Here is a 24,573-nt window from a genome sequence, read left to right as displayed (position 1 = left end):
TTTACAGATGTTTGGGGGTTACTTTATGGCACCAAAATCTCTTTTTTACTTTACAGTAGGGGTTAAATATTAGGCAAAACATGTAGCCTAATGCCTACTTCTAATGTATTACTTTAGCATTTAAACTAATCAAAAGCAAAATAAAAAAAAAATATGTGTGTATATATTACATGATGACATTTTTTTTTTTTTTTTTTTGTCCAGTTTTAGAGTTTTATTACATTTTTGTTCGTGAAATCCACCCTTCTGATGGGATCAGTATAATCCCGATTTTTTTGGATCAAAGGTATTGCAATCTTGCTAAAAAGTTTTGAACAACACAAACTGATAATTTTATCCAGATCAAAACCAAGATTGGATTTTGTGATCTAATCTGATTTCAGAATCCCTTTTTCCTTTTGAACAACCCATTTTCAAGATTTAATCCAATCCGATAGTCGAAATACGATGAGATTACTTTTGAACTGGCCCCAGGAGCTACTCTTTGCAGTAAGATTTTTTATGAATACAGGCCCTGGTGTAGGGCCTCCTTTTGTGGCAAATACAGCATCAAGACATTTTTTGGAGGGCAGATGTGGCCTGATGGTTAGAGAGTCAGACTTGTAACCCGAAGGTTGCAGGTTGAAGTCTCAGTACGGGCAGGAAATGTAATTGGGGGGGAATGAACTTTCACTCTCATTACACCTAACCCCCAATCGCTCCCTGGGCACCGCAGCAAAAATGGCTTTGACAAGGCACCTCAGTTGTGGGTAATGAGAGTGGAAGTTCATTAGGTGCCTTGCCAAGTATGGAACACCATATTTGGCTGCACGGAACGTCACTTTCACTTTTTGGAATGACAGATACAAGCCCTGCACAATGGCCATAGGGATTTTGAGAGAACATGCAGAACATTGGCCAGGTTGCTACATGATGCTTGTGGAGGAAAAAGTTTTCTTACTCACTCCTCCAAACCACCCCAAAGTGGCTCAATAATATTCAGATCTGGTGACTGTGCAGGTCATGGGAGATGTTCATGTTCATCCAACCATTCTGTCAAACCATTCAGTGCACATGGACCTCCAGAATGGTTCGGTAGTCCTTGGCAGTGACGCACCCATCAAGCACAGTAGGGAATGCCATGAAATAGTAGCCCAAACCATCACTGATCCACCCCCGTTCTTCACTCTGGGAAGCAACAGTCCGGCTGGTAAGCTTTTACACACTGTCGCACCCAGATGTGGGAAAGACAAGGTGGACTCATCAGAGATGACGTTTGGCTGACATTTAGCATTGACATGAATGAACAAAGGTTTAACTATGAATATTGACCCTGTGGATCTCCCGACAAACATTTGATGGAAACAAGAGAGTCAATGTGCGTATTTAATTCTGCAATTCTTTTATGTTTTTAGATACAAACTGGGCTAGTATAAGCACATCCCTTTCAGACAGATTCAGCTTCCTCTTGCATCGACAGTTACTTCTGCTGGATGTGGTTCATCCTTCGTGGAGGTATGCTGGCATTACCCTGGTACTGTGGCTTTCGATACACCACAAAGAGTTGCTATGCGCCAACGAGAAGCGTATCAACATTTAAATTCTTTTAAACTCTGATATTTCTCCCAATATGTTGTGTGGATTCCAATATTTTATGTACAGCTGTTTTACTGCTCTACTAATTCAACCTTCACACTCTGCTCTTACTGATGGTATGTGAAATCACTGAAGGTTTGCCACCAGGTCATGCATATAGGCATAAACCCCAACCTGACTGAAACTTCAGTGACAAAAATAACTAGAGAGCCATCGAAATGCGAGAATGATTCTGATTTTATTACATTCAGTGTAAACATCGATTGATATAATGGAAAGTGTATTTCTGGTAACAAGGTCGTGCTGATGAGGCTCGAGCTGCCTGTCTCTTTGTGGAGAAATCAAAACAAATGAGCGTAACAGCACACGAAACATACTGAGGTAAAAATTCTAAATGTTTTTTATTTATAACATATGATGAAGTTAACATAGCATGACCAAGGGAGCTGTTTTGCAGAATATCATCACGGTTGCAAATGTTACATTGATTTTATAGTTAAATAAACTAGTAGTTAACATAAATTTTAGACACAATATTGACTGTTTTTGTTCTGTTTCACCAAATGAAGATCACTACTGCACATTCTCAAAGCAATGGATGATTTAGCATTTTGAACTAATCGGTTGAATGAATGATTCAATGACTCACTCATTAAGTGACTTGCTGCCACCTACTGGCGGTTTTAGTTTAAAAGTATCAATGCATTTTTTCCAACATTTCTTATAATTTGTATTTTCAAAAATGTATTTATAACATTGTTTGTTGCAGTTGTGTTTTACAGTGTAAATTATTTAATTTGATTGGTAACAGCCCTATAGTTCCTTATTAATTGAATTTATTGATCAAATGTAAGAATTTGACATGAAAGATGAAGCATACACTAGCCAATATTTCAGTTTTATTTTCTAACCCTGTGAATGAACTGATGGCTTCATTGACGTCAAACACAGCATGAACATTTAAAAACTATAAAGGAAGGGGAAATGATGACAGCTCATGATCATCACTGTATGCCTTTGTTGTATTTTCTCATTTTGTGTTCCACAGTACAAAGAAAGTCATACAGGCTTGGAACGACATGCTAATAAATAAATGAAATTAACTAAATGAACCTAATCTTCAAGGAAAGAATGTATTTCTTAGAACCATAAAGACCAAGCCTTAACTGGTAAATAGTACCAGTTTCCTTATGATCTTTTTGTGGTGGTGCTGTTATTTGGGAGGTCCAAACCAGTGAAATCTCCCATCATGGACTAAGACGGCCCACTCAGGCTGAGGGGCTTCTTCAGCAGTCCAGCCTTCACTCATTTACACAGATACAGTGCATCTCTCTGTATGCTAAATTTTCAGCGAGTTGAGGAAGTTTTTAACAGGACGGAAGAGGCACACCGACAGACACATTGTTTGGACAATGCAACCAGCAGGTAAACATGTATCTAATACACTTTAAAAAGATGATTAATCTCATTTTTATGCATGTGTTTTGCATAAAATAATTATAAGCTGCACCTAAAAATGGATTAATGTTATTGCATTAGAAACAAGGTACCACACTAACTAGCAGTTATTTTAAAGAAGAATATCACACAAGCATAATCATAAGAAAGATATTTCACAAAAACATTTTTTTAGGTTTAAAACTTCTAAACAACAGATTTTCTGTTGAAAACTAAGATAAGAGGTACTTGGACACTTGTCAAACTTGACAAACTGGTTAATGCGATGAACCTGTGGATACTCTGATAGGAACTTGAGGGTAACTGACTTCATTGACTAAAAAAATGTCCTTGCATTGAGTTTGGCTGTAATGTAATTGCAAATATGACTTATGATGTTATGCATTAATAATATCACCATTATGCAAATGTATATGCATGTATAAATCAGACAAGTTGTTCAAAAGTGATACACAGTTCACTTTTATCTACTGGTACAGAAAAAAATTTCTGGCTACTGTGTGTATTTTTTTTCCAACTAAAGTAGGAGGTTACCATCAGTGGCCAGTTTCATAAACTGCTTAGACTAGTCTTAAAAGTTAGTCATCTCATTTTTTTTCTTCAAGACTGGTCCTAAATTTTTAAAGTCAGTTACATAATGTATATGTATCAGTACTATATATAACTATGTATATCGGTCTAATGTGAATTGGAAAAGTAAGACTCATTACCTCTTCTCTAACTGCTAGTTGGTCAAACTAGTTCTTAAGACCCAGTCTTAACATATAGTGGCTAAGTTTATGCAACTGGCCCCATGCAGGTATACTTCAACTAGGCAGCATTTCACTTGGCTTGATATTTTGTTATCTAGTGCAATGACATGCTACAACAGAGGCCCCAAAAAGTCACACATGAATCTATGAATGAGAGACTGAAAGAGAGAGAGTGTGTATAATAGAGATAAGAGAGGTGGAGGAGACTTGTCCTAATTCTTTTTAGAGGTTACGTTAAAAACTGATGTGTTAAAACCATCTCCTTAGTAGTTAAAGCTGTGAATCGCATTCTGTTATGTCAAACTAACTATTGTTTATATAGTCAGCTTCATTGTCATCTATAAAATCTTGTAACAAAAGAGGAAGCTAATTTTTTCCCACACTGTCTGAAGTCATCTGAAACCAAGCCGCAACTTAATAGAGAGAATAATGGCTAGCAAAGACCAGACACATTAGAGGAATGTACACACTAAACCCCTTTGCAGCAGGCAGGTTAGGTCTATTGAATGACTCTTGAAGGTTAGGTTAGGTCTATTGAAAAAAAAAAAAAAAAAAAAAAAAATCACATATCACTAAAGGTCTCTGGCTTATCTGTTAGTAGCCTCATCAGAACGCCAACAGAATCCACAGGAAAGCATTATCTGTTAATGGAGTGTGTGGTGCTCCACTGTGCAGTGCTGCGTGATGATAATGGAAGAGTCAACGGAGGGAAACCCCACCTCCTCCCTCATCAATGTCAGGTGACACAGCCCTAAGACAAGCCTGAGGTGTTTTGGAACTGTGGTTTGACTGCAATTAAAGATGAACACCTTGCCAACTGTTAGACAATGGGGTGGATCAGCTATGCTATGTGAACCAGAACATAGTGTACCAATGAATGGAAAATAGACTTAATGTAATGTGTTATGTAAATAGTAAAGCAAACCACATTCTTACCTCAAGATATGAACTTTAACAGTGTACACATGTGAAGAACGTTAATAAGTTAGGTGTAGTAAGAAATTGTTTAAGAAAATTAGGCATTTATATTCCTAAAGCAGGAATAGACAGACTGATAGATAGACAGATGGTGAACGTGATTTCATCAAGTACAACATGTTCCTGGATCAACATCTTTGTTGATCCTGGAACAACATTCCATTCAACCAATCAGATTTGAGGGACAAGTTTACTGTTTTTGTCAAGTTTAAGCTTACAGCCAGGGTTAGGTGCTTTCACAACAGTGTTATTCAACTATCATTTCCCTCTAATTTTAGAAATAAATTATGGGCAGGGTTAGGGGTTGAGATAGATAGATAGATAGATAGATAGATAGATAGATAGATAGATAGATAGATAGATAGATAGATAGATAGTACAAAATGAAGACAGAAAGTAGGTTATATGTCATTTCTTGACGGCAAAACAAAAACAACATGCATAGTTGCAGGTTATCCCACAAACCTCTCTGAATTTTTTACTTTCATTTTGATTTGTAATTAATAGATATAATAGATAATATATATTTTTTATACACTCACTAAGAGCAAATGGTAACACAAGGTTTCATATGTTAACATTATTATCAAACTAGCAATGAAAACTATTTCTAAAGCATATAGCCTATTATGAGCGCATGCGTAAGAACAGCCCCCCTCCTTCACAGCCCCCCTTTCAAGGGAACGCCTCCCAAAACTCGTGCACGAGTATTGGAACACGAGTGTTTACCACTGGCATTCGCTGTGTCGTGTTAGTGGATTCATTATGTCGGACTCACCGCAGGTAACTCATAATCTGCAGTTGTTACTCCTGTATCCTGACAAAAACATTGCATGCGGCGCCTGTGGAGTGTGGAAAGTTACTGGAGCGCGCAGCCGCGCACGTCTCTCACAAGGAACGTCACGGCAGTGATTGACAAGCCAGAGGGCCAATCGTTTACGCGATGATCGCGTTAACGATTGGCTGATGTTTTTAAGGCCCTACCTCGTGCACAGATGATGTATATTAATATTATTCCTTTCAGTGCACCTAATAATCAGTCTTTTATCAGTTAGTAAAGACAGTTTCAAGTAATATTGCAAAAATGTATAAAACAAAACATCCTCTTTAGCACCTTTAATGTTAATTTCAACATTTACTACATTTTTAAAATCAAAGTGTAAAAAAAAAGGATTAAGAAAATCTGTAACAAATGCTTTGCTAGTTGTTAGTTTATTTCAGTTACTACACTAACTAACGTTAAAACTAATGGGACCTTATTGCTAAGTGTTACCGAGGGTGTGTCTCAATCAGTTCCCTAGCTCCCGAGCTCGTGAATCAGTATATCGTGTACACGAATTCGGGCACTGATAAGGACAGTAAAAGATGCTGGTTCACTACACATTGGGACACTTATGACTCTATTTCCGGCAACGTGACAACGTCCTCATTGTACAACATCACTACTGGTATTTATGAACAACAACAGAGCTGATATTTTCTGACATTACTTGTAATGTTATTTAAAGTACATTATGATTAATTATTTGCTTGTTAAATATAAGTGCAACATTTCAGCCGTGAATAAATTATAAATGTTAGCTAGATTATGTTCATTACCTGTCTAGCAATGTATGTTTATGCTGAAATATAATAAAATAACGGTTTGTATTTTTAAAAACATCTATCGCGTATCGTTATGTGTAGTGAGTTGGCTCACGTGATTCAAGTTTCGCGCTTCAGAACTTCCGTTAAGGGAGCATAGTGAGCATCGATGCTCCCTGGTTTTCACGGTGCATTGTGGGACTTTTCAGGGAGCGAACGTTTCTGGAAGGATTCTGCGATTGAGACAGCCCTTAAAATGGCCGACTCCCTGGTCAGTGCCCTGACTACTGAACTAGGGAGCTGATTGAGACACAGGGCGAGTCATTTCTAAACGTAGTTACTATGATGAAACTACCGTGCATAACTTCGTAACACTTAAAAACATAAAATTTGGCCATGAGATGTTCAAAGTTGTGCGTGCATGTTCGGTGTGTGTTGAATTGTGAACTGCAGAGAAAACATTTACCCAGTAATTTAGACTGCAAATACAATTTTTAGTCATTCCCCTGCCTGCCCACATTCCTGATCTGGTTTGATAATGAGGGGAACACCTATGAATACGTCATAGCAGTGCTGTGCACGCGCTGTCCACACATCGCGCATATACGTTGCGTTACGTCGATTTTGTACAAAAAGTCTGGCACTTTATTTGTTAAGACTTCGCTTTTTGTAAGGTGCGAGGCGGAAAGGTATTTACATGTTGTTGGGTGGCTGAAAGATAAACAAAGTGCTTGAGCAGGTGAGCAGGAGTCAAGAGCTGAAGCGCTGGAGTGATTTCCTCTCTCAGCACAAGTAAGATTTGACATTTTCATTCTTCTTCTCAAGTTCCGAAGTGACTGGTTCCAGAGTTTAAGCAAAGGTGACTTGAAAACGTTAAGACATTAGCTTACTCTCTTTCGGAATGTATTGACTAGCCTTCTTATGATTCGATTCAGTGTTGCCGGTGTCAGCCTGTAAGGTGTGTGTATGTGTGTGTGTAAAGTTTAATCGGGTACCTGTAGGCTACGTCAGTTGACATACAGATGGTAACTGTCTAGACATAATCACAAAATGTTACCGCTTATGATGGCTATGTAGCCTAGCAAAGACACTTTTAAGAATTGAAACGGACCATTCCTTGCAAAAAGAAAGAAACAAACAAACAAACAAACAAACAACAACAACAACAAAAAAATGGCCATGGCAGCCTATGCTTCGAAAAAATAGTCTACCACTAGTTCCTACTTCAGTCATAATAGAAAAACTTTTTGATTTTTGATTAATTTAACAAATTGGATTATTTGTATAATTAATTATTAAATCGCAATGTGACCCTGGACCACAAAATCAGTCATAAGGGTAAATTTTACATGGTCTGAAAGCTGAATAAATAAGCTTTCCATTGATGTATGGCTTGTTATGATAGGACAATATTTGTCTGAGATCTATTTGAAAATATGGAATCTGAGGGTGCAAAAAAATCTAAATATTGAGAAAATCGCCTTTAAAGTTGTCCAAATGAAGTCCTTAACAATGCACTACCCAATACATTTTTGATATATTTACGGTAGGAAATTTACAAAATATCTTCATGGAACCTGATCTTTACTTAATATCCTAATGATTTTTGGCATAAAAGAAAAATCGATAATTTTAACAATGTATTGTTGACTATTGCTACAAATATTTACCCGTGCTACTTATGACTGGTTTTATGGTCCAGGGTCACAAATAACAAAAATATTATTTTGCTCAAAACAAGAATTTATCCCAGATAGCACACATACGTCTGTAAGATGTCTGTTAAAGATCACTTCATCTGGAAAGTGTACACAACTCTTCCACTTCCACATGCTGTGCGACATGGCCTCGCCCACTTTGTTGCGTGTTCCCGGGGGCAGTGTTTTGCAGGGTTTATGATGTCACCAACCCGGAAAGAAGCTTGTTGTAGTCCAAACTGTTCATTTTTGTAGGCATTAAACTTCCATAACTTTAAAAGACAATATCTCCATTTGCATTGAACTTTCAGCGCTGTAACCTTGCAGATACTGTTTATGCTCAAGCAGCAACATTACACACTAACTAAAGTTAAAAAAGTGAAATCGCAATGAACCACCCTTTTAAGATGTCAGTTTTACATACATTCTAATTCATAAACATGTTAACTCTCTGGGGTCTGAGGATTTTTGGGGCCTTGATAAGTTTTGACATGCCCTGATATTTGTGTTTTTTTTCAGTTGTTCATAAACATATTAATGACAAAAGTGTCATTACACTGTATTCAACACAAACTAGGCTACAATAATATGTGAGGAACATGTATGTACATGTTTGTGTTTTTGAAGGAATAACGTTTATGAGTGGTTATTGAAAAAACAAAAAACTTAAGTCACTGAAATAAGGCCAAAAAATATATATTAAAAATATAAATTAAATCTGTGTTCACAAGACTTCTTGGTATTGGAGGTTGTAGACTAGAGTTTCTGCTTCAAAATGATGTAAAAATTATCCTGCCTACTCGTTCATATAAAACAGAGAGATTAAAATTTTCTAAGACACTTTTTGTCAAGAAACACAGTATGCGTGAAGGCGTGAATCATCATGAATAATGTTGTGATTCACACCTGAGAAGACAAAAGATTTGCCTAATGACCTCTAATGACCTGCATATTAATGAGCTCTTTCGGAGCTCACTTTTTGTGTTTTGGACAAATTAGTTGAATGAATGATTCAATGACTCACTTTTGATGAATCAGTATCGGTTCAAAGAATGGGTCAATGGCTGTGTCCCAATTCAGAGGCTGCATCCTTCGAAGGACTTGGAAACGCATTGCTCTGTAAAGTGAAGTGAAATGTGGCTCTCAAAGATCAAATAGTTTAAGCAACTTGATTCGTTCCTGAATGAATCTGTGTTTTGGACAAATCGGTCAATTCAGAGGCTGCATCCTTCGAAGGACTTGGACTTCAAATTTCACGCCTTTTAAAGGCTGCGAAGGTCAGACTGAGCATTGTTAAATGGGATGGTCTAGCCTATGGAGGACTGTTCTTGTCACCAAGCAACTGTGACTGCTGCTGTTGATGAGTGGCAGTAACGTTTGTACTGGACTTTCTTTAAAAGGTATATTAAACTGTCTGAAAACAAAACAGGGTTCACAAACATGTCGATATAAACATATCTAAATATGTTCACCATGGTCCATTTCTGCATATAATAAAGAGTATAAACTATATATAATCGCATCTTAGTAAGATATAAGTCAACATTTGAACCGATTTTTAAAGTTTATTTATTTATTTATTTACATTTGTATCATTAGATATGAGTAAATTGAAACCCAATACTTACATTTAAAAGTGTAATTCAGCAATTTATCTAAAAAAAAAAAAATTCTGTCATCACCAGTGCGCAGTAAATTCTGGGGTAGGCAAGGCCGCAAAGGACCCATCTCTTGTATCCTTCATTTCACGGGAAACGGAGGATGCATTTGGAGGCTACATTTGAAAGACCCTTTGAGACAGCCTTCATCACGCAATAGGCCTTTGAAGGATGCAGCCTCTGAATTGGGACGCAGCCAATGGCTCACTCATAAAGATAGTCACTTGTCGCCACCTACTGGCATGATGATGTAACAACGGTGTGGTACAAACTAGCTGAGCTCCTGAAACGCCTCTGTCCAATCAGATTCGAGACCTGGAATATTCCAGATTCCCTCAGCAACAGCCATTTTAAAGCTATGTACTTTTAAAAAACGGTAGGTAATCAACAATAATGGTTTGTATTTTGTAAAATTAGATCCTGAATGGTGACTAATACAAGGTAGCGAATAGTGCCATTTATATAACCCAGGTTTTCCCTTATAAATATTCTAACTATACAGACTGCTACTTTTGTCTCATGTTTGTTGGTCAAAACAATGTTATTTTCGTAATTTTACATTTTAGCAATTTCACACATTTTTCTGTTTCTAGTCAATGTTACTGTGAAAAGTCATCAAACTGGAGTAAAAGGTGTGACAACTAGCTCCCTTTAGTAGGCTATATAGCCGATATGCATGCGTCCCTGTATATCACAAACAAGCTGTATGTGTCCTGTGAGTTTAACACATAATTTACCACAGCAGAATGAGATAAACCCGCATTCAACTGGTGTTGCTTCAGGGACTGCCCAAAAGCGCATCTGATAAGAGGAAGGGCTCGTGTGTCTGGTAGTGATGTAGATGTGTGTGGTTGGTGCGTGAGATAAAAACGCATTCGCACGGATCCAGTCCTCTGCTTGAGACTTCATGTAAATACTCTACAAACGATCGCGAGGGACCTCTCTCTCACACACACACCGCGTACAAGACACACAACTTCCACTACATCCACCTGGAAACTAGATAACAAAGCACATTTGCGCCAATGAAGGGTGACGATGATGTAAATACTGCGATGAAAGATGAGGAGGCTGATGGCTCGGGTGAGTTTCTCATGTTTAGTATTCAGATTCCTGATTCCTGCGCGGGTGTATTATTAATTTAACAATGAATATTAATGATCGAGATATCGAACCGCTCTGTAGCAAAACAGAAATATTTATTTCTAACGCATATTTATAATGCCCAGATTGCTTTGCTAGACAGTTTATAACATCCAGGTATATTATAAATTATTCATTTGAGCAATAACCTGTTGACTGATGTTATTAATAATAAAATAATACTAGTATTAAAGTCAGTTTAGCTGTAATGGACATTAAGGTTTGTGTTATTAAGTGAGCAGTGTTTCTGTGGGTTTAGAGCAGTCACGCATTGCCTGCAGGCAGCGCGCGCGCGCGCACATGAGGAAAATCCATCACAGCATCATCTTCACCTGAGGAGAGAGATGCTGTTCTGAGGGGGCGGTGCATGTCAACCTGAGCTGGCAGAGGGGATTTTCCCATCTGGGGGAAAAGGAGGCATGAACGTTAGTAGTATATTGGAGAATGTTGGCATGCTAGATAAAACCCGTAATATTTCTCTGAAAACGATTCTTAAATATGAATTCAGCAATAGCGTGACAAGATAACACTCATGATACCACAATGTGAAAAATGTTCACATTTGTCTGACAATCATGTAATCAAGCTTCATTAATCATTATGTATACAATGGCAAATGAGTATGGTCCTCTTAAACATAAAGAATATAAAATGTGATTATGTTTTGGGGTTTTTAGTTTTCAGGATAGGACTGCTTTTAAAGCAGTTCTGATGAGTTATGATGATTAGTAAGCATACTATTATGAGCAAGCACAAAGCATATATCATAAATCAGTTAAAGCTGTGCAGAAGCCCGAATGTGATATTGAGTTAAGAGAGAGAGAGAGAAAAAATCCTGTCATTTTTGCAGAATAAAACTGACTGGCAGCTATATGGTTGCCAAAATAATTCTGTGAAAATCATTTCTGCTGAATTACAGAGGCCACAATGCTACTGAATTGCTTTTGTACTTTTAACATATACTGACATCAACCATAATAACACTGATGGTAAAGCTGAGGTAAAGAAGGTGCCGACGGTGTCATGTACTGATGCACACAAACATAAAACACTAAAATCATGCAATAAACAATTTAACAACATAAGATGTAACACAAAGACCTAATGTACATGACGGATAACAAAAAACTAAGAAGACACATAATTTAAATTAAAAAGCATCAAATGTGAAGTGCAACACAGGGAATTCTGGGTGTGTCAGTTTACAGCTTTTCACTACTCTAAATTAGAAGATTATTTGTTATTTTACTTCCAAAAATGGTGCATTTAACAGTATTTTACTGTAAAATTACATTAAATTTAAGGTTAGATCTATAAAATATTTTTTCCCACCCATATATAGACCTTGTGTATGGAAGCTTGTTTCTGACTTTATAACATGCAATTGCGAGTTAAAAAGTCAGAATTGTGAGATATAAACTCGAAATTCTGAGAAAAAAATGTGTTTTTTTCCCCCCATCACAACTTGACATTATAACACGCAATTGAGAGTTTATATTTTATTATTTATACAATTCTGACTTTATATCACATAATTCTGACTTTATATCACATAATTCTGACTTTATATCTCACAATTCTGACTTTATATCTCACAATTCTGACTTTATATCTCACAATTCTGACTTTATTACTCACAATTCTGCCTTTTTTTCTCGCAATTCTGCCTTTTTTCTCACAATTCTGACTTTATCTCACAATTCTGCCTTTTTTTCTCACAATTCTGACTTTATATCTCGCAATTCTGACTTTATATCACGCAATTCTGACTTTATATCTCACAATTCTGACGCAATTGTTTTTTTCTCGCAATTCTGACTTGTTTTCTCGCAGTTGTGAGAAAAAAGTCAGAATTGTGATATAAACTCGCAATTGCAATAAAAAACAGTCAGAATTGCATGATATAAACTCACTATTGCATCTTATAAAGTGTTATATAGATATAAACTTGCAATTCTGAGACAAAACGTCAGTCTCCCCCCCCCCCCCCCCCTTCACAATTAGACATTATAACACGCAATTGTGAGTTTATGTCTCGCAATTCTGGGGAAAAAGTCAGAATTGAGAGATAAAATGTCGCAATTACCTTTTTTATTTTTTATTTCATGACAGAAACAAGCTTCCATACTTCCATTCATATGTGCCAGAGAAAAAAAGTGTGCATCCGTCTTTAGAATTTGTGTTTGAACATTTTTGCGGTAGCTCTGTATATTTCTATGGATCGCTGTCAAAGAATAATTAGCTGGTGAAGTGGATTTACTTATTGTAGAGTTAACGAACATTATCATGAGTATTGTAATGTATTAAGCGGATGTCATAAAAAAAGTCAGTAGACCAGGAAGTTTTTAAAACAAGCGGTTCACTCATAAATCCGTAAGATACTTACTTTCATGCTGTGGAAATACAAACTGGAAGACAGAACACAAGCGCAGCGTTGAAAAGGGGCAGGGCTACATAGGTCTATAGTACAGGAACATACCTTTAACCATTTACAGTTAAAATTACAATAATTTTTACAGTGTAGTCTTTGTGTTCACCTTCTGATGGCAGCTGCTTTTACATGGTTTCTTGGTGGAACATGCTGGTTAGTTTTGGCTATTAGCTTGTCTGCATTGATCTAGGTGATGGATGAGACCAGGTCATGGGGCTGAGATTGTTCCTTTAGACTTTCAGCAAACTAGCTATTGAAAAACTAGATTTGTATTAATACCCCTAGATAAGATGTATTAAAATCCCTAGTTTCCATATGTCTGTCGATATTTTTTATTTTATTATTATTTTTTTTCCCCCGTGTGTTATTTGTCGTGATCACATTCAAATTTAAGTTAAGTACAAGGGGAAAAAACGGCAAGCTGACATTATTGCAGTGACAATCCCCTTGGAGCAATCTGAGGTTAAGTGCACACACACACACACGCACACACATGTATCCCACAATGACCTACATATGCATTCTAGGGAAGAAAATTTAGCAATGCTTTCTATAGGACATTGCTTTTTGAGATTTTATGTTTCACCATGAATAACCATTACCAATAACTATTACCACTCAGTTTTAGCCAAGGTCTTAAGATGGAATATTTGATGTGAACAGTCTCTTAAATTAAATGTATTTGTTTTCTGCTGCTCTGTAATTGGGTTGGAACAAGGCTTTATTGTGATTATAGTGAAATATGTTAGCTGCCCTCTCTGTTTTTCCTCCTGAGTTGTGCTCTATAAACAGCAACAGAAGTCTTGATGGTAATAATTATAGCAGTTTTTTATTGAAAATCAAATGTAAACAATTTTGAAAATTCTAGAACAATGATCATTGAAAAGGATAAAAAAAAGAGTAAGATTCTGCACAATTTCTTAAGGTGCATCTAAATTTGCGTACTTATGCACTATTCTATGATGTTTTTAAGTGTAAATAATGCAAGTAGTGTGTTCACACTGAAAATTCCAAAAAGAAAAAGTACACTTTAAATACCTGGATGATGCACTAAATTAATGGAAAAAATTAAGTGTGGAATGTTGGACACTTCATGCACTCAACTATCACAATGTTAATTACACAGTGGAGGGGAAGGGGCTAACAGTCTCCGATGTTAAAGGGTTAGTTCACCCAAAAATGAAAATTCTGTCATTAATTACTCACCCTCATGTCGTTCCAAACCCGTAAGACTTTTGTTCATCTTCAGAACACAAATTAAGATTTTTTTGATAAAATCCGATGGCTCAGTGAGGCCTCCATTGCCAGCAAGATAATTAACACTTTAAAATGCCCAGAAAGCTACTAAAGACATATTTAAATCAGTTCATGTGAGTACAGTGGTTCAACCTTAATGTTATGAAGCGACGAGAATACTTTTTGTGTGGCAAAAAAAACACAAAATAACGACTTTATTCGACAATATCTAGTAATGGGCGATTTTAAAACTGCTTCATGAAGCTTCGAAGCTTTACGAATCTTTTGTTTCAAATCAGTGGTTCGGAGCATGTATCAAACTGCCAAAGTCATGTGATTTCAGTAAACGAGGCTTCGTTACGTCAAAAGTGTTTTGAAAAGTTTCTAAATTTCAATGGTTCACCACTGGGGTGCGTGAATTTGGCAGTTTGAAGCGCGTTCCGAACCACTTATTCGAAACAAAAGATTCGTAAAACTAGATATTATTGAATAAAGTCATTATTTATGTGCACAAAAAGCATTTTCGTTGGTTGAACCACTGTAGTCACATGAACCGTTTTATATATGTCTTTAGTAGCTTTCTGGGCATTAGAAAGTGTTAATTATCTTGCTGTCAAGGGAGGCTGCACAGAGCCATCGGATTTTATCAAAAATATCTTAATTTGTGTTCTGAAGATGAACGAAGGTCTTAAGGGTGTGGAACGACATGAGGGTGAGAGTAATTAATGACAGAATTTTCATTTTTGGGTGAACTAACCCTTTAAAGGTGCCGTAGAACGTGTTTTCAAAAGATGTAATATAAGTCTAAGGTGTCCCCTGAATGTGTCTCTGAAGTTTCAGCTCAAAATACCCCATAGATTTTTTTTAATTCATTTTTTTTAACTGCCTATTTTGGGGCATCATTAAATATGCGCGGATTCAGGCTGCGGCCCCTTTAAATCCTCGCGCTCCCTGCCCCCCAAGCTCTCGACTGCCTTAAACAGCATAAACAAAGTTCACACAGCTAATATAACCCTCAAAATGGATCTTTAGAAAGTGTTCGTCATGCAGCATGTCTAATCGTGTAAGTATGGTATTTATTTGGATGTTTACATTTGATTCTGAATGAGTTTGATAGTATGCTCCGTGGCTAAAGCTAACATTACACACTGTTGGAGAGATTTATAAAGAATGAAGTTGTGTTTATGAATTATACAGACTGCAAGTGTTTAAAAAAATGAAAATAACGACAGTCTTGTCTCGGTGAATACAGTAAGAAACGATGGTAACTTTAACCACATTTAACAGTACATTAGCAACATGCTAACGAAACATTTAGACAATTTACAAAATCACTAAAAATATCATGTAAACATGGATCATGTTAGTTATTATTGCTCCATCTGCCATTTTTCGCTATTGTCCTTGCTTGCTTACCTAGTCTGATGATTCAGCTGTGCACATCCAGATGTCCTGCCCTTGTCTAATGCCTTGAACATGAGCTGGCATATGCAAATATTGGGGGCGTACATATTAATGATCCCAACTGTTATGTAACAGTCGGTTTATGTTGAGATTCGCCTGTTCTTTGGAGGTCTTTTAAACAAATGAGATTTATATAAGAAGGGGGAAACAATGGAGTTTGAGACTCACTGTATGTCATTTCCATGTACTGAACTCTTGTTATTCAACTATGCCAAAGGTAAATTCAATTTTTAATTCTGGGGCACCTTTAAATGACAAAATAACTTTATAAAATTCACACACTACACGGATGAGTACATAGTGCATTTCAGACAGGACCATTTTGGCAAGTTACTTTGAGTTTATTGAAACACAATGCAATGAGGATGAGTGTCTCTCAGCAGTGAGGTCCATGACAACTAGGATTTGAAAGCTTTGGTAATCTGAAACAAAAAGATGATGACAGCCAGAATGTGCACAGTAATATGCTGATACTTATAGTGGGGAGGGAGGAAGGGTTTCTAGCAGTTTGAGCATACTTCCTGAGCAGTAATGCCACGTATATATGTGCCTGGTCTAATAGGAGAATTGTAGTGATTGGAGCAATTTGACAGCTGACCGCATCAGCTGACCACAGCACTATGCCTACATGGCCTGACTGAACTAATGCTGTGTTTGATAAGTGCATAGTGCATAAGTGCATAGTGGATAAGTGCATATAAGTGGATAAATGCATAGTGTATAGTGCGTCATTTGGGACACACCTTTGGTCACTAATCAAATTCAGAATACTGAATATGTGACAATTTTTTGTGACAATTTTTTTATGTACTATTTATATTTAAATTACACTTTATTATTATTATTATTTTTTTTTATCAAACTTAAACTCAAACTGGGAACTTGCCTTCTTTTTGCATTTCCTGAGATTGATTTATTTTGCATTCAAACTTTTTTTAGTCAAACTAAACTTCACAGCCCAGATGGTTATTTGCAATCCTGTGTGACACAAATAGTTGTTGAGATGAATGTAGCATTGCCTTTTTTGTGTTCCTATCACAAAGCAATAATGTTTGCATTGATGAATCTGTTTTCTCTTCAACAGGTGAGAAACTCTTGGGTTTCAACAGCACAGAGGAGCAGCCTTCAGGGCCGGGAGGACAGGACAGCATGTGGCGAAATGAGAAGTATGAGTCTGTTCCGTTGGATGTGAAGGGGATTGATGAAGACAATACTAAAGGCACCAGCGATTCTCTTTACCCTGGCACTGCCGTAAGTCACAACAACAGAGGAAAAAATCCTCTGCAGACATTTGATTTCAAGGATAAAGACATATTCTGTTCCACTTATGTATTCCTGTCTTTCTAGTACAGCATCATTTGCAAGTCAAACTTTGGGCAAATATATGGATATTTGAATGCTTCAGTTTACAGTTTTGCAGTGATGTCTCTGGGAACAGGTGAAAGCTAAGGAGGTTCAATTACATAAATAGTCATATTTGAATTGTAATACTTGTGTTTATGCAAGGCAAATGCTCTTGTCATATCATAGCTGATAATTCATAAAACAGCCAAATATATATTTTCACAAAAACCTAAAGCCTGCCAAACACATCTTCGTGCTCCAGATGGTGCAATATACTTTAAGCACTGCAGATTTTGAGTTCCCTGCGGTTGTGCAAAACTATTTTGCATGCTGAGGCGTATTTGATCATCTGTGCAAATTTACAGGACAGACTGGTCACTTTGAAATACCCTCTGCTAATCCTGAATGACTTTATACAAATTTATTCAACCATGTGTTTGGTGCTTGTTTATAAATTTGGTACTATTTGAGTGTGGTGTGTTGCACGTCCTAATAAGGATGTAAACACATATTCAAGATTGCAATAAATCCCTGTAATACTCAATAAGTTCAGAATACTCAAAACATTTGAGGAAACTTATTATTTTTAAGTTAGTAAAACTTAAAATTTGTGTGACAAGTGGGGTGGAGCCGAGAGCCATGGGAGCGGAGCAAGGCCAGTGTGGTGCACAGGTGTATGGAGTCAAATTAATGCCTTAAAGTTTTGCACAAAAATAAAGTTTTGCAAAACACAAAAAAGAATTGAGCAATAAAAAAATGTTTTGCAAACAAAAATAAAGAATTGCAAAGGAAAAATAAAGTATTGAGCGGAAAAAAATAAGTTTTGCAAACAAAAATAATAAATTGCAAAATAAAATAAAGTAGTGCAAAAATAAAAATATAATCAATTACAAAAATCAATGACAGCTGTAATCCTATTTTATCTTTGCCACATATTTTCCATGCTCAAACCTACTAAATCATTTGCAACGCTCTTTTTATTCTGCGTTTCAGTCAAGCGTGCGCTCACGATACCGGTTTTCTTTTGCGCTGCACTTTTCTGTGCGGATCACTTTATGGCACTGGTTTGACGTGGGGGTGGAGTCAAGAAACGGGGGCACACCCCCGCGAAATGCATTGGAGGTGAACGTAATCGGCGACAGGTGAAATAATTCTTTGACATGGTTAAAAATAATGAATGGTTTGTTTTTGTTGGTTTGTTTAGCATATGTTGTCGCCGATTACGACCCCCTCCAATGCATTTCTTATAGTAATATGACCCGTTGCTCTCTGTCTCACTGCCTGTATCCACTTTTGTGTCCTTAAACATTCGTTTTTGGGGGTCGACAGCTTATAAAAACTTATTTCTGGGTTTTTTAGCTTGTTAGCTGTACACCTTGTCACACAGCAGCTTTTAGGCATTGTTCTGTTTTTTGTAATGAGTCAGAAAAGACAAGAAGGCAGCCTGGAGACAGTTGGATTGTTTAATAAATGCGCTTTGTCTCTATGCTTGATCTGTTCTGTTGCGATCTGCGTCTCCTGCCGATGACGTGTTTCGCGGGGGCGTGCCCCCGTTTCTTGACTCCACCCCCACGTCAAACCAGTGCCATAAAGAGAACCGCACAGAAAAGTGCAGCGCAAAAGAAAACCGGTATCGTGAGTGCACACTTGACTGAAACGCAGAATAAAATGAGCGTTGCAAATGATTTAGTAGGTTTGAGCATGAAAAATATGTGGCAAAGATAAAATAGGATTACAGCTGTCATTGATTTTTGTAATTGATTATATTTTTATTTTTGCACTACGTTATTTTATTTTGCAATTTATTATTTTTGTTTGCAAAACTTACTTTTTTCTGCTCAATACTTTATTTTTCCTTTGCAATTCTTTATTTTTGTTTGCAAAACATTTTTTTATTGCTCAATTCTTTTTTTTGTTTTGCAAAACTTTATTTTTGTGCAAAACTTTAAGGCATTAATTTGACTCCATACAGGTGTCTCTCACTAACAATCACTTCATCGGCATCCCTTCAGATCTTGGTTAAATGTTAGATGGCAAATAACACGTGCTATTATAACTATCAAAGAGACTGTCATTATATACTTGCATGTATATAATCAAACAACATACACTATATGTGGTTTAAAAAGTTTGGCAGCCCATCCTCAACCTAACCACAGGCTCTACTCTTCACCACAATGGTAACCCTACAAACTAACATAACATGTAACACATGTAAAATATTAGTTCACTTCAGGATTAAAATTTCCTGATAATTTACTCACCCCCATGTCATCCAAGATGTTCATGTCTTTCTTTCTTCTGTCGAAAATAAATTGTTTTTTTGAGGAAAACATTCAAGGATTTTTCTCCGTATAGTGGACTATAAGGGGTTGAAGGTCCAAATTGCAGTTTCAATGCAGCTTCAAAGGGCTTTACATGATCCCAGACGAGGAATAAGGGTCTTATCTAGTGAAACGATCGGTCATTTTCTAAAAAAAAAAAAAATATATATTTTTTAAATACAAATGCTCTTCTTGCACTGCTCTGCGATGCACCACGCATTACATTGAAAGGTCATTCATGACATAGGCGGAAGTACCGTGGTAGAACGAAAATCTAATTTTCTCTAATTTTGATTACGTCATAAGTGTGGAAGTGCAAGATGAGCATTTGTGGTTAAAAAGTAAATACATTTTCGTTTCGATCGTTTCTCTAGAAAAGTCCCTTATTTCTCGTCTGGGATCGTGTAGAGTGCTAAACTGCACTAAAACTACAATTTGGACCTTCCACCCAGTGAACCCCACTGAAGTCCACTACATGGACAAAAATCCTGTAATGTTTTCCTCAAAATTCTTGATTTCTTTTCGACTGAAGAAAGAAAGACATAAACATCTTGGATGACATGGGGGTGAGTAAATTATCAGGAAATTGCAAAGCATGCTGAGAATTGCTGCAACTCAAACATATTAAGTTCAGCTTACAACAATCAAATTTTGACAACAACCATAATGAAATAACCCTTCACAGTACATAATGCTTTACAATGAACTTTAATAGAGAGCTACTTATGGCAATTTATCTGTTCAATAAAATACCTTACTCACCTGTTGAGTCATAAAAACACCATCTCCACGTTGCTTTTACAACAATCTCTCAGTTTATCTCTGAAAAGCCAAGCCAATGTTGATTCTTGTTTTATTACGAGCTCTGTCACGTTCTCCTTTTGCCAGCTGACTCTCCTCTGTTCTGCGTTTGTTTAAAACGGGTGATTCCCTGGAGGATTGAGATTTAGCTGCTTCATGTCAACCTTTCTTGCTCATTGTGACAACTAACCTATGCTACTTCCACACCAAACACGCGTCAAGTAGCAACTTTTCTCTATTTACGGATATGACGAGACATGGACGGGCGAGTGACCTATGTATGCAATTTTCTGCAAAAACCATCCCGTCAGGTCTCAAATATACACACTTATAATTGGCTTACCATAGTGAATCAAGGTAAGAAAATTACGTCGGTTAGAGGTTCTGAATTTCGTTGATTACTTTTCGATTAATCGTCCACCCCTACTTGACAAACATAAAATTACTTTTGCATCTTTATAGGGGAGGAAGTTGTCATTTATTAGAATTGTTTGAGTCAAAACTGCAATTACATGAGTATGTTTTCCCTAGTAGTGTCTTGTTCAGAAATGAATCTAGAAATATTCATGATACTGAAAAGTGTAGTCATGGTACGAAGGCAAAATGAAAGCTAATGTAATTTGTTTGTTCGTACTTTTGTAATACCCGCATTGTGGTTCTCACTTCCTCAATACACAGAAGTGGCACGACAAGTGGTTAAATAACTGGGCTGGAAACCCAAAGGTCCCGGGTTCAAACCTCACAAGGGATGATGCATGAAATGTAGAGTTGCTGAGTTCCAGTTTGTTCTTAAGCAGAGTGCACTGAATGTTCTAAAAACACTTTGTCTGCAGTAAACTATACTTTGTATAGCTAGTGATAAATAACAGTGTGAGGCATTGAGGAACAAACATTAAATCTGAGCTGGAGGGAAACCAGTACCTGGAGGGAAATTTAAGAGCATGAGCTGATAAATGTCCTGTCCTGAAAAATTTATTATTGCACTGCTCATTTGGGAAAGGAGACTTTCACTTTCAATTTAAAATAACTGTTTAACTTTGATTATTTTAATGCATACTTGCTGAATAAAAAAATACTTTCTTGAAAAAAAAAAAATCCTACTGACCCCAAACTCTTGAACAGTAGTATAGATGTATAAATAAGTTAAGATGTTTAAAAAAAAAAGTTTAATGTTTTAGAAGTTCACAGGTAATTTGTTAACTGGGATTTGGTTGGTGGGTATTAGCTCTCTTCCCTCTCTGTTTCTACAGGTATGTGTCCTTGGTCAAACAAACAAATCTTCTTGTAAAATCAGTCCATGAATGGTTTACTTATAGTTTTCTCAGCATAGTAAGGTGGAATATAATAAAGTATTTAACACAAAAAGGACCAGAAATCTACCACACCCTTCACATAAAGGAGGAAATTGTTTAGCAAGATTCTGAGAAGTACACAGGCAGGATTACGTCAATGTCTGGAATATACAAAGTTTACTAAATATCACTTCTGTCCATATCATTAAGCTCGCTTGAAAAAGACAACTTACTGATCTACTATTTAAAATTATTATAATTATTCTGAGCCAAAATTTAAACAGTATCTCCTCCTAGAGCTTTAAAGCTACAACCAACTCAGGTCAGACATTCAGACTGTTTTGACTCGGGTTGCTTTATCTTTTCTAACTGATCCGACTTACAAATCCCATAGACTTTCATTGAGAGGTTCAAAACTTTTGTGAACTAAATCTTAGTGTATTTAAGCTGTCTGTCACTATATAATCTAAGCTTCTAAGCTTCTAAATAAGATCTATCTATCTATCTATCTATCTATCTATCTGATTGTCTGTCTGTCTGTCATCACTAGCAAAGCTTAGCAACTAGCCTAGGACATGCTAACAGTGTGTGCTAGAAATGTTAGCAATGTGTTAATTTATGCTAGAAACATGTTAGCAAAATATTAAATCATGCTAACAGGTTAAATCATGCTAGCAACATGCTAAATCATGCTAGCAACATGTTAAATCATGCTTACAGGTTAAAACACTTTATCAACATGTTAAATCATACTAGCAATGTGATAAATCAAGCTAGCAAACATGTTAAATCATGTCAACAACATGTTAATCATGCTAATAATGTGTTAAATCATGCTAATCATGCTAGCATCATACTATAAACATGTTAAACCATGCTATCAATGTTCTAATCATGCTAGAGACATGCCAGCAATGTTAAGTCATGTTAGCAAGCATGTTACATGTTAAATCATGCTAGGCCATGTTAATAACACGTTAAGTCATGCTAGAAATATGCTAAATCATGTTAACAACACGTTAAATCATGTCAACAACATGCTAATCATGCTAATAATGTGTTAAATCATGTTAATCATGCTAGCATCATACTATAAACATGTTAAACCATGCTAGCAATGTTCTAATCATGCTAGAGACATGCCAGCAATGTTAAGTCATGTTAGCAGCATGTTACATGCTAAATCATGCTAGGCCATGTTAATAACATGTTAAGTCATGCTAGAAATATGCTAAATCATGTTAACAACATGTTAAATCATGTCAACAACATGCTAATCATGCTAATAATGTGTTTAATCATGCTAGCATCATACTATAAACATGTTAAACCATGCTAGCAATGTTCTAATCATGCTAGAGACATGCCAGCAATGTTAAGTCATGTTAGCAGCATGTTACATGCTAAATCATGCTAGGCCATGTTAATAACATGTTAAGCTATGCTAGAAATATGTTAAATCATGTTAACAACATGCTTATTATGTTAGCAACATGTTAGCTATGTGTTAAATCATGCTAAAACATGTTAGAAACAGGCTAGCAACATGCTAAAATCTGTTACTAAACTGCCTTCATAACATTCAGACTTTAAACTTTAAAACTACTTTAAACTTTTTCAAACTGAAAACCTTCAAACTTTCTGGCCTGGCTTTTTAGGCTTGATTGACGTCAGAGTTCGGTACGTTTGGATGATGTGAACAGCCTTCTGAATTCGGGTGCGCACCCATGAACCGTACCCGAGTCCGCTTAAAATGGGTGGTCTGAGGTGCGGTTCAAGTGAACTCCAGTACGGTTCGCTTCGGATATGAACGCAAACGTACCAAATTGCGGAAGTGAACCGCTATTAATGCTGCATTATTTGATAAAAATGTGTGTTTGTGTGGGTTTCACTAACAACGAGTGTGACTGATGTGCTGCAAGCTGAGAGCTGTAGTGTAGCTTATCTCATGCCACATTTGTGGCAGATATGAACAAAACCAATGGTTCAAAAACAAAAATATAAAAGTGAGGAGAGCAACGTTATGCATTTTGCTGCCTTCTCCTGCACCGCCGTTATTAAGCAACGGAGTAAACAGCTGCTGGTTTGATGATGCAAATGAACCGCGGGTCGGACCCAAATAATATAATTTGAACACGGTCCAGTGGGGGCGGGGGAGGGGGGGGAGCATTCGAACTCGGGTTCGGTCCAGGCAATCGAACCAAGTGTGAACGCACCCTTAAAGTCAACTTCAAAGTTTGTCATCAAACTACTCTACTTTTTAAAAAATCTCTTTAATTTATTCTGAACATCAAAATATATTTACATAAAATCATGTACTAATGCATTATTACAATTGTCTCTATATTTGTATACAGATGCATATAATCCTCTTATATGAACTGATTTTTTTCTCAGCTCCGGAAAACTCGACAGTTAGATGAGAGACCAAAGGACTCAAAACTGTGGCCGTACTTCCAGGATGGCCAAAGGCGGATAGATTACGTCCTCACCTACCACGTCCAGAAGCCCCCGAGCACTCGCAAACAGAAGTCCCATTCCTGCTGCTTGAGACGTAAACGGACCAGCTCACCATCTCGTGAGGACCCCGAACTCGCAGCCCAAGAGCAGAGGCTGGATTACCATGAGGACGACCAGCGACTCCGCCGGGAGGAGTTTGAGGAGAACCTGTGTGAAATGGGCCTTGAGATGGAGAAAGATGAAGGGGTGAGTCCCATTGTCATTTACAGTGGAGTCCATGAAAATCTGAATTTTTTTTTTACCTTTCATGATGACGAAGAACTGCAATGTCACGCGAGCATAACCGTGGCACATTATTCAAAAACAAACATGTGTT

At 36.8% G+C, this 24,573-nt stretch overlaps 1 protein-coding gene across 4 annotated transcripts in view; it reads left to right on the top strand.

The window, feature by feature from the left end:
- Nucleotides 1–2,861: 2,861 nt before the first annotated feature.
- LOC125265750 (anoctamin-1-like) overlaps nucleotides 2,862–24,573 on the top strand; it is a 29,244-nt gene continuing 7,532 nt past the window's right edge. The window contains exons 1-3 of one of the 4 annotated variants that reach the window (XM_048186182.1): nucleotides 2,862–3,000; nucleotides 17,061–17,227; nucleotides 24,135–24,443. In XM_048186182.1, the coding sequence (XP_048042139.1) occupies nucleotides 2,988–3,000; nucleotides 17,061–17,227; nucleotides 24,135–24,443 (489 nt within the window). In that variant the 5' untranslated portion in view covers nucleotides 2,862–2,987. Of the gene's footprint in view, nucleotides 3,001–6,570; nucleotides 6,619–6,661; nucleotides 7,140–10,542; nucleotides 10,786–17,060; nucleotides 17,228–24,134; nucleotides 24,444–24,573 lie in introns of those variants that run through there. The other 3 variants (XM_048186184.1, XM_048186183.1, XM_048186181.1) reach the window with 3 other exon arrangements.

The sequence above is a fragment of the Megalobrama amblycephala genome, linkage group LG3 (assembly GCF_018812025.1).
Source record: "Megalobrama amblycephala isolate DHTTF-2021 linkage group LG3, ASM1881202v1, whole genome shotgun sequence".
Classification (NCBI taxonomy): Eukaryota; Metazoa; Chordata; class Actinopteri; order Cypriniformes; family Xenocyprididae; genus Megalobrama; species Megalobrama amblycephala.
This window is presented reverse-complemented; position numbering and strand designations above follow the sequence as displayed.